General features: G+C 29.6%; 1 protein-coding gene across 6 annotated transcripts in view; it reads right to left on the bottom strand.

Annotated features, from left to right (window-relative positions):
• LOC111040164 (acetylcholine receptor subunit alpha-like) overlaps positions 1–12,631 on the bottom strand; it is a 177,806-nt gene that overhangs the window by 101,229 nt on the left and 63,946 nt on the right. For all 6 annotated transcript variants that reach the window (XM_022323934.1, XM_022323933.1, XM_022323935.1 and 3 more), the window contains exon 3: positions 9,846–9,890. In XM_022323934.1, the coding sequence (XP_022179626.1) occupies positions 9,846–9,890 (45 nt within the window). The remainder of the gene's footprint in view (positions 1–9,845; positions 9,891–12,631) is intronic.

Below are 12,631 nucleotides of genomic sequence, written 5' to 3'. Positions count from 1 at the left end.
CTTATATTTTGGCTACATATTAAAAAATGATATCATTTATACTTAAAGAGACTTCGCTTCCACAGTGTTTTACACCTAAAAGTAGTTTTTCCGGGCAAAGCCGAGTAATTCAGCTAGTAATATTATACAACTAAGCATCAAAATATTTTTGAAATATACACTTCCCATAATATTATGCTCTTAAAACGTTAAAGAAATAATCAAAAATATTCTCTTATGTATTATGCATTTAATATATGAAAATTGAATTTTTTTTAAATTGTATCCATATCATGTATTCATGTAATAATATATAAAGCATCGATACCCTTTTGGAGATTTCAAAAATACTGAAAGGCCCGAATTATTATTTACAATAAATACATACAGTTTTTTTTATTATTAAACGATATCTTGTGTTGGTAAACAAACTGATGTTTTCAAATAAAAACCACCTTTAACTTTGTAAAAGGTTAAGGACATGATTCAGATGCAATATGTGATGTTAATCTTAAAATGTTAGTTAAATAATATTAATGTATAGAATAAAAATCATCTGCTTAACAATTCACAGTAAAATGTGGTTAAAGTTTGAAAATATTTTTCCGAATACATTTTCAAATACGTATCTGAATTTTAAAAAATATATAATTTATTGTATAACCTAAGAAAACGTGCTTGGTGAATTTTCATGTATACAATTTGTGTGTCGGTGTATATAATACATTATCAGAAAGTGTTTGCTCCTAAAAATCTATTGTGTTATTAAAAGTCGGTTTGTTCCTATATTATGTACATGTACCTCGTATTTACATAATATACGAGTAGTACCTATAAGTAGATGGATTCGTTCTCTGCGCCAATCGAAATGAGACTATGACGAGCGCAGCTTCGGTAAACGAATTAATTTTCGGATTATTATGATTCTACCGCGGGGCTTATCCTAATTATTGCTGTAGTTATCACGATTATGTATAAACGATCTGGCAAACGGATTAAACACTATACAGGTAATTGAATTACATTCTACTGCTGCCCTTAATAATATCATAACAAGGACATGCTTATGTCACTAAATGGAATATTAGTTTCGACCATGCACGTGTGTATTGATATGCTTATGATGATCTCATTGAATAATAATTAATACTCTCTATTTTAAACGTAAATTAATGTTGACATAAATTATATACACTAATTTTACACGAAGTCACAGTGGGTAATATTATAAACTCTGTACAACACTCGTATTTCCTGATAATAATGCACAAAATCCCACTAAACGACGGACGACACAATATTAAATTTACATTGATATCAAATAAAAATTTCAAAAACACTTGCACGCAATTTTAAACAATGTTATTGCGTTGTTACGTTATTATTATTTTGTTTTCATTATTATGTAGATACAGCCATAAAAATATATATGTATATTGTTGTATTCATAATCGAAAACTGATAATCTAGTTATAAAACTATTTACTACAATATATTTTATACTAAGCTGTTTTGCGTTAATCTATAAATTTATTTTTATAAAATAAATATTATACATAATATATTAATATCGTACCAAAAAAATCCATTTATTGGAAGAAGTTAACAAATATAATTATAATTATTGTTGTTGGACCAATATCTTCGTAGAAACAATTGACAGGAATGAATATAACGTTGCTATTATGAAGTACAAGATTACAAATTAATTTTATGTATTTAAAATAGTGTACAGAGATATTATAAAATGTATTCGTAGGTACTTCATTAAAACACTTAGTTTAGATTAATTGTATGCCATCTATTATTGGGTAAGCACATGATATAACTAAATAACAAAACGTGTCATAATACCGGTAATTAAAAACTTCATTAAAAAAAAGTTTAATTTACGTTTAGAACTAAAATGTATAATATTGTGTGAGTTTATGATATATTGTATTCCCATATTATGATATGTTTCATAAAACAGTACATTATTTTTAAGTATAATTAATATATGATGATGTGCGTTGTCTCGAATATAAGACTATATTATATTTATAAAGGATATGCATAGTTTTTATGTGAGAAATTTTAAAATTGGAGGAAAAAAACAAATGTCTTAATGGTTGGAAAAAAGAACAAGTATAAAAAGTTGTAAAACACATACGAGACTGGTCTCTACTCTCAAGTAATGATGGAGTAAGTGTCATACTTACTCCCTTTGGTTTAATGAACTCCGTTCTGAATGATGTTGTTAGGAAATATAAGACGTATGCTGTAATTGGGTGACTACAACATTAATTATAATCTTATTTGCGTTATAGTGGTATCAAAATAATAAAAAATAATAATTTTTTATCAGTTATGATGGCAAAAAAGATTACATAAATAGTATGTGGATGTAATACTACGTACAGAGTAATATATTAATACATTTGTAATTCAATTGCATTATTCTACTAATGGTAAATGTATACTAAGCCATATTATTAATGTCTTAAATTCCAGAAAGATTAGTATTATACCGTCAAAGTGTGGAATAATTTTAATAGCATACCATTTGTTTATATCTTCAGCTTAGAGATTATATAGGAATATATTATAACATCATTGTACACGATGTTTTAAAACGATTGAATTTTGAAAAATGTGTTAATCAACTTATTACTGTTGCATTATTGTTTATAATATTCCCAAATAAAATGCATAATCTGTTAAAAATATTTAAGACACATTCTTATGGCTGTTATAATTGCCTAAAACGTTTAGTGGTTAAATCATAGACATGAAATCTGACCCATGATTTCAAAAAATGGTAACATAATGATTAATGATATATTATATTAAATATTACGAAATTAGGTTGATATTATGTGGACTACAACAAAACGTCAGAACAAAAATATTATGTCATCCCAGCACTACGCGCCCATGGACATGTACCTGAATTGCCTATACAACACGCCGTCTTACAATTTTTGTTTAAATAAATGTAACCATGATATAGACATAATGCAGCAATGAAAAATATTCTTCTTTTTACGATAAATATAATGACACTGGATAGTAAACAATATTTTTATATTTGTTTCATAGTAAATATTTGATTACAACTGACAGTCCGCGTAAGTTGATGAAAGGAAAATACAAAAACCTTCTTTTATACTACACAATCATAGAAATACTATGTGTTATATTATATAATTAATATCAGATGACTACACAATTGATGGAGCACGAACTACTCAGATTCCTTACGATACAGATGAAAATAATATTGTAAATTATGATAATGTAACAACGGCAACAGCCCCCGCCACAGATACTGCAGAAATCGAGATGACGTATTGTACAACACGCGTATGGCGTCTTCGGGCTGCAGACTTCCAATAATAATAAAAAAAAAATTATAATTTATTAACTTCAATGAAATATTGATGAACGAACTACTACGATGATGTCACATTATTAGATGATATAAAAACCAAACAATAACCGTTTTCGTCTAGTCGGCGACTCGATAGCTTCGCATAATTATCGCGGCCTCGTCGATGGCGATCTATTATCTATGACCGTGATTTCAAGCTTACAACGCGCCATGACATCGCCACAACAATAAATTCGGCAGCGATAGGGTGCGTGTGATGGTGCGGACTCGGCGTGTGAATTGTTGGACACCACACACGCACCAGCCGCGGTCGTATTTGAGATCGTTCGATAGCGTTACAGCAATCGTTGTATCATAGTATACATGCGGAGGGGGTGCAGAGGGTCATAGGGAAATGGTGGTGGAGACCAAAGATGGACTTTGTGGTTTTCGTGGCACCGTGACTCGTAAACGACTAATTAGTCGACACACTCGTGTACATCCGACGGCCGACAAGACACCTCTCGACTTCTTTACACTTCCGAGGATTTCGAAAAATGATAATATCAGTAATGATCGACGAGGAAATGCCACGAACCCGAATAATGGCGTTGACGGTTTACCGCATAATAATAATACATATAGCACACGACTATACGTACTGCACGCTGCACGCGACAGCGATTTCGTCGTTTATAAAATGCGACCACCCGTTAATATAACGATAAAAAATTCGACGTAATCCACGAGACAGAATTTTCTTTTTGAACTCCACCATCTGATGTTTTGGTTTTTTTTTTACTCTTGTTTGATATTTTTTAAATGCACAAAAACAAGCAAAATTTATCTGCGTTCTATGGTCCGATACTTAAAATATCATCAGAAGCAGAACCTGGTAACTTTGCAAATTGCATTCTGTTACGTCCCTAACGCACCAATAAAATTATTAATTGGTAAAATTAATAAAAAAAAAAAAAATGAAATAACATAATAATATTTTTTAATAAAACAATGTGTTAATTAGTGTTTAACTTTACTTTGAAAAAATGTATTACAAAGGTCATTTTATTTTAACAGCATTTTTTATTTAAAATAACAGACAACATAGAATGTTTTTCACGATATCAGTGATTTTTTAAATTTTTAATTGCAGGTTTATTTTATTTTTAAGTTTTGTATTGTTTTATAGGTGAATAATTGAAATAAAGTTGTTACATATTAATATGATAATAGGTATAAATATATGGTTAGCACCTTACGCGACGTGTGTCGTGTTTTTCTCACTCTTTCCATACAGTATTTCATTGTTTCATAATAAACCCAAAATTGATGACAAGGAAAATGTTTTAATCAAGTTTGTTTCAATATATATTTAAAATGGCTGTAAGTAAAACAATGTCTTAAACAAGTACCACTCAATTTTATCCAAACAATTTATTAACCGGTGACATTTTAATCGAGTTTAAGTGAGTACACAGTATCGCCACTTTCTTTAGACGGATCAAATGTTAAAATTAAAAAGAAGAGGGACCCAATCATCTCAAACGTTTTAGTACACACTAAAATAACCGGTACAATGACTATCCATTAATTTTTGAATTTTTATCTTGAAATATATATAAAATAGAAATAACATCTGAAAAAGATTGTTTATTTAAGGGGTTTTTTCGTTATTATACCAAACGAATATCGAAAATCAGTTTAAACTTAACTACATTCTTGTCATATTATCAGCATGTTATTATGTCAAGTATGAAAGACTTAGTATTTTCGTATTCAGTGGCTGAATACAGATAAGACAATTTAGGGTAATATGACCCTAAACTGCTATATAATTTCAATACCCAATCCTCTCAAGTTCGTTTTAACTATTAACTTCCAGGACATGTCCATAAATTCAATAGGACCAATAAATCATAAATGCACTGTGATTTCTCTTGTCCTTAAAAGTGAGCAATTCAAAACACTGAAAAATAACTGTTATCAAGTTTTCCGGTCACAGTAACCATGAAATAGATGCCTTCATACAGACAATGGTTGATGTCAGTAATTACATTAATCGATGACACAGAAAATACATTATAAAAATGAAAATGAAATAACATTTATAATCCAGAGTCAAAACGTAGAGTTGTGGAGTTGAAAATTAGGGACTGGTACTGGCGAGTTGATCCAGACGCTATCATATTTGTTTTTTTTCCGGAGGAGTCTCGTAATACTTGAGCACATTAAAAAAAATATTATTAGAACCATTTGGAAAATAATAAAAAAAAACTTAATAATTTATTTATATTATGCGTAGAGCGTCTTGGGTAATTAAACTACTGCAAACGGTGAAATATATTTTTTTGGTATTTTAGTATTTTAATTTTAAATAATTCATCCTCGCAGACTTAACAAATTGATATTTTTGAATAGTCTGCAATACTGTTTGCTATCCTGTTATTAGACATTTAAGTCCGTAGCATATTATGGTGTTATAATATTAATATAATATATACGCACACGGAGGCAAACAAAAAATACGATTCAAAGTCGTTTTTAAAATGTTTCATAAAAAAAAAAATCAAATGGGAACAAAACGATCGTAACATCCAAATTGATTGCCAACCGTGACTGAACGATATCGAACGTAGGTATAATGATGATAATACGACGTGAATAGTTTTTCTCTTTTTCCGCCCGTCGTCTGATTCCACCTATACGGAACCCGAAATAAATTCAACTATTGCCACGTGCACGTAGGTATGTCTAACAAGCAAGCAAACAAACATGCATGCCATATAAATTGTGGTCGGATTGTGGGTGGGGTTGGGTGATGGGGTTTGACGCGAGGACGGAAACCCTCGGCCGCAAACGCGGTAACAATTTTTTACACGAGCACAAACAACATTACATCGTCGTTGCCGGGACCGTCGGTAAATATTAAGTGGTCGAATCTATCATTCGGGCAACGGCGAGAATCCGATGACAGTGATGTACGATTGGCGAGGCCAATGTATGTGTATAATGTTATGGATCAATTTTTGTGCGAGTATGAACTCGCATGTAGCTATAATACGGCTTCACGCGTGTCCCGCCCACCCGCCCGACAGCCCACAACAACAATAATGATATGCGGCCGCCTCTCCTTTCAATAATAATACAATGTTCTCTTCTTCGACGGACGTCGATAATATTAATACGTTTCTATTCGGTTATTGTGAACCGTGCAACGACCGTATTATGATGTTACCGAAACATTTCACATCGTTGACTCCGGATGAGTAATGTCATCATTGTTTAACCGAAAACGAAACATTATCCCTATTTATTATAATTAAGTGAAAAACGTCTGCATAATATCATTGGTTGGTGAATAATTTGACCACGTCGAAGTATAGGCAAACTTCCGGCTACTAAAAAAAATATGTTTAAGCTGAGTATTATAATTTTATTACTGTAGTATTGTTTAATATTATGATGATAAATTATAGATTAACACAGAGGTTGATAACCGAATATTGAGTTGTTTTATTTAAAGAATTGTTCTCGTGAACCCTTTTAAGTTTATTGCATGCTCGTTGGCCGTTGCTCACATAATGTATTATACAATTAAAACTTTTCCTTTATTTGTGATTGTGAGTCACAAATATTCTTCACTTAAAAAATTGTACATCACGATTCACAAATCTGTTTCAATTTATCACGTATGTAAAGATTTCAAGACATCTGGCTGATTGTTCAGTACGATCTATTATATACTACGTTAGACAAACAATAATACACTTATTTGATTCAAAACCTACGTTAAGCTAAATACGTTTTAGAAACAAGTTGTTTAATACCTATGTACAAAAAGAATTTCGATAAAAATCATTTAATAACATTATTGTTTTGATATAGTATTAAATTTAGACAATTTTTTTTTAACAATGCAAATATTTTCAAAATTATAACACAATAATACCTCATATCTTAATAATAGATTTCGTGCGCGTATAATAAATTATTTGAAGTTTCCTTTTAACGTATTATATTAATTATCCAGAATTTTTTACAGATGCATATTTATTACGTTTAGTATTTTAAAGTTTCTTTTAAATGTTGGTTTACGTAATTAAAAATCCTATTAGTTGAGAGAACAGAAGTTGTGAAGGAGGCGCAACATTTATAAACACAAATGACTTTACCCGTATTGTTTTATTTGATTGCGAAATAATTATCAATGATCAATACATGTTGGTAATGAATATTCATGTAATACGCAAATACCATATATTAAACTATTGTAATGGTTTGAATTTCAAGGATAGTTTTGATAGTTTTAGTGTAAAGAAGTACCGTGGAAATCGCAGTTTAAACTACAGTGTGATAATATTCCATATAAGTTGGTTTTGGAAATCGAAGGGGACGAGCTGAACTGTGATAAAGTTAAGGCAAGCAACGCTAATGGCAAACTTATGGGTGACCCATATTCGATATTCGATGGTATTGGTAAGAGATCACATTTTAGAGTAGCAAGAACTTTTCAGAAAACTTCTTAGCTCACAGCAACATAATTTTAATATTAAAATGTCACATAGCTTTTTATTTATGACAAACTCAATTACTTATTGAATTATAGAATGTTTCAATTGTTATTTTAATTTCGATTTATCTGAACGGTCCGAACGGATTCATTTAGTATAGAAAACACTGTGCTCGGTGTTATTTCCACAAAAATTGTTTCAGTATGAATCGTATTTAATGTTTTTTAATATAAATCGAACTGGCCCCAATAAAAAAAAAATCTTAGGAATCAAAAGAATATTATTTCGCTATTGTGATCATAATAAAATAAGATGATGGAAATAAATATGATAATTATTTATGAAAAAACGAAAATTGAATATTTCTTCTGTGTGTTTTCTAAGAAAAAAAATGTTTAAATGTGAGACGGTCTTTCCGATTCAGACAGTAAAGGATTATCAACTTACTATTTCCGTGCACCTACACGTAGTTCGTCAAACCTTAACATGCATAGTGTTAAAGTCATAACTGTAATACATTATTTAACATGTAAACATACGTGCGGTGCTTGAGTGTGCACATCTGTTCTGAGTGGGCCTTACACTTGTCATAATACACTTTCACCATTTAGTATTCATGGCTCATGCAGTTACATTTTTGGAAGTCGCCTCAGAATAATACTCTGAGTATTAAATATTATCACGTTCGTTATTGACTATTCACCAGATTCAAACCCTACATAATATAATGGTATTTTTGTTCAATAATAAATTGCGACCAGTCTTATCTTTCGGCTATAATTAACGATAAATTTCAGTTCATTAATTTCTCCATGGACATGATATTTAAGTTCGGTACCTAAATGATACGCTGTGGAACAATATCGTCTTCGTGTAATGAAAATATTTTACCCGATCTATTATATTTTAATAACGATACAAAGGTATCATAATATAGACCATTATAATTTTATAATGACGTGATATTGATAATATGTTTTCAAATTATTTTAGGAGATAATTAGTTCAGCACCCCAATTTCGTTTAATATGTTCATATATTTTGTTGTGCGTATATGCGATTTTCATTACAAACGATATTGTATTACACCAAATCAAAATGTTAAAAAAGAAAACGTATACAGTTGGTCGGTTTAAATGTTATTACCTACTGTTGTTTGTCTGCAATTTTATGTAATATCAATGATATTATAATATATTGTGAAATGTTATACCTATTTGATAAGTTATTGTATTTTCTATGAATGTCGAAATGTTCTTTGTGTTTGGTTCACACAAATAAATATTAATATTATTATTTTTGAAAAAAAATATTCAAGTATGTAATCGTACAATAATACGCACTAGATTTGAAGTTTAATACCTATTTTAAAATGACAATAGGATTTTTTAAAAACTGCTTACACATCACAAATCGATATTGCAACATCAATAATACCAAAATATATTACGTACATCACAACTTGATTTGTATTCTATGTTATTGTGTTATGCATACAATAATACACGTCATGATAGTTTCGAATAAATTATGAGGTTTTCATCAAAATCCAAAAATGTTTGATTCAAGATGATTCGATGATTTTTATTCGTTAATGCGAGCAGTTTTTTTTCTTTTTGCTTGAATTCTTTTGAAAACGTTAAAAATAAAAATACAAAAACATAATACCCACCCTTTAATACATACATATATATATATATATATATGTGTAATGTGTGTGTGTATAAGAATATATCCATATATAAATAATAATATATACGTATATATTATATACAATGGGGTGTATTGATTGCCGACACAGTGAAGTAAAGGATGGACGGCAGAGGGCTCGATAGCCCTATATAGGAATATCACAGCATGCTCCAATACAATGACATGAGCACTTAAGGGACAAAAAAAAATTCTCATCAAGTAGTGATTTATTTGCAGATATAAAATGGCCGTATAATACTTCGATTTTCCCGACAAGTTATAGATAATAGTCATGGAAATACAAACATTACCTGCTCTACCCACAAATTGGTGGTCATAATCTGATTTTTCAAGTTCTGAAACAAATGAAACGAATAATTATTATAAATACAATTTAGTAAAAATAATTGCATATTATGTTTATAATATGTATAATATAAAATATTTTGATACGTTTAAAATGTAAATAAATAGACAAAAATATAGTAAACTACAAGACGTCCTCAACACCGCATATATAGAACAACACACAAATACATAACAGACATTCCATTCGTATTTACGATCAACCGCTCTGTTTTGACGCTTCCCAAGCTTTTATACTACTAGAAACGCCCCCAAACCTTGTTCTAAAATACACACACATATCATATGCACTAAACGTTTCGTACGACCGATGCACACTATTAATGTAAAGTGGATCCCTACTGTTTCCATACAAAGATTCATATACCTAATCAAACACAAAAGCAACACAGTGTTTTATCGTCAAAACATCATATTACATATCGTCCACACTACCATTCCTGGAATCGGTTGTGAAACATGACATTTTCCCGTTTGAATAAATATCGGCTGTGTGTTCATATTCCCATTCACCGGGTTATTTAGACATTTGGCAATGATCGTTGGACTGTCTATTTGGGATGATTAACCTTATTAGTTATTTTCTTATTAAACTATCCATCACTATCCACACTTGATTCCAGACTATAAAGTCTACGTATTCTCTAGCTTAATAATGTAATTTAAGTATTGCATTTATTGCTTATCTTAAGTATAACAACATAGTTATTTTGTTATATTATTGTTCAGACTATATTTAATTTGTATTTATTATTTGGTTAGTATTATATAATTATTATTTAGCATATGCAATATGCATATTAAATTAATTTAACTTAGTATCCTAAATAATTTAGAAAAACAAGTCACAGCAATTAATACTATTATAATTTTACTACAAACTCTGCATACAAATCAATTAAATTGCTCATAATATTACTGTAGTTGAATACCGAGAATCGAACCCGACCCCATTAAGATATATCTCTGCAATCACGATAATATGGCACACAACATTAGTATAAGCGCATTAAGAAAATATTGTATACAATATTACACATCTTATAAAATAACAGTAGTAGAATAATAATAAGCACGCACGCCAACCATAAAGAATCGAAACTACTAGACATTTTAAATGACCTCAAACATAAGTGGATACCCATAGTCAATGTACCTTAGCGTTTGGTTGTATATATATTATACATACCATTCCATCGTAATTTGTCATCGATACGATTGAGTGTAACCAGCATTGACACTCCACGACATTCAAACAAAAGGATCACAACGAATAAATACACGTTAACCCTTCATTAATAATTTGTGACAGTCCATCAAACCGCCGAATCGAAGCAGTTTTAAATTATTCCATTATCATATATATCTATAATCCTTATACACCACTAATTACTGCTACTATAGTGTCTACTATCAACCTACCATCATATTTCCCGGCTAACCATTTTTCAATTTCATTACTGTGTCTTTTTTTACTACAACAACGTATCAATCATTTATTATGTATATATGTGTAAACTTAATGTTAGGTTAATTTTTAAAGACTAGCATAAAATACACGTGTTATCTTATCAATTACATACTATTATCTTTATAGGACTGTACCTTAAAATACATAGATATTATTTCAAGAGTAGGATTATATGTATTATTTTACACGTTGTACTCAATGCGTACTTTCGCATAAGACATCAAACATGACGTCACAAACACAATAACAGAACACAGACTGGTATAATTAGAGGCAGTTTATTATTTTTTTTTTTAAGTCACTTAATGTAATACCTAACCTAACCTAAATATTTAACTGATTTCTATTACGATATTCAATATTCATATCTATTTTTACGATATTTAAATTTAAGATGTAAGTATTTCAGTTTGGTCTCGTGGATTTTAAAATAATTGAGAGTTTCGCGTCTTATATATAACATAATATTATATACGTGCGCTAAATATATTTTTCATTATTTCAAGTTATCAAATTAATTCTAATAATAACTATGAACCTATGAATATATAACTGTACATACTAATATATATCTAGGAAATAATACGCATACTATTTTTGACTGAAATATGATTTAAATAATTAGTTGCGAAATGATTTTGCAATTTGAAAACCATGATAATTCTTATTCGTATTAATGAAAATATATTGTTTTGATACATCGATATGTATTACATAACCGAGTAGCGAAAAAAATACAACATATATAAATAAAACTAAACTACATAGGTAATACAATTTGGTTGATTAAACACTAAATAGGTAGCCATAACTCATAATATTGAAATATAATACTGTTTGATTTTTAGAAAAAGGTAAAATGTTCAAAGAACCGAACAAAGAGGAATAACCATGAATGAGTAGTCATCGTTCATATTTATGAAATCACATAAAAATTATATCATTTATATTAAACACGGTATTTATAGGGTTCAAATTTTAGAAAATTAAGTACTAGCTAGATGACTCTTTTTTTTACAAAAATGCACCACGCATGCCATGGCCACTCTGGAGATACTTTTTAAGTATTTATACGAAAAGCGTATTATAATATCGCAACTACCGTGATTGGTTGTGTCTTACAAACCATAACTACACATTTGACCAGGTATTCAATATATTATATTCAACTTTTTAAAAAACTGAATAACATAATATAATTAATTTAATAAAGTATTAGTATGAAAAAATGTGATCAACCAACCATTTATGTATATTCTT

The sequence above is a fragment of the Myzus persicae genome, unplaced genomic scaffold, assembly GCF_001856785.1.
Source record: "Myzus persicae strain clone G006 unplaced genomic scaffold, MPER_G0061.0, whole genome shotgun sequence".
In the NCBI taxonomy this organism is placed as follows: domain Eukaryota; kingdom Metazoa; phylum Arthropoda; class Insecta; order Hemiptera; family Aphididae; genus Myzus; species Myzus persicae.
Note: the sequence above shows the minus strand (reverse complement) of the source record. Positions and strands in the feature narration are given on the sequence as shown.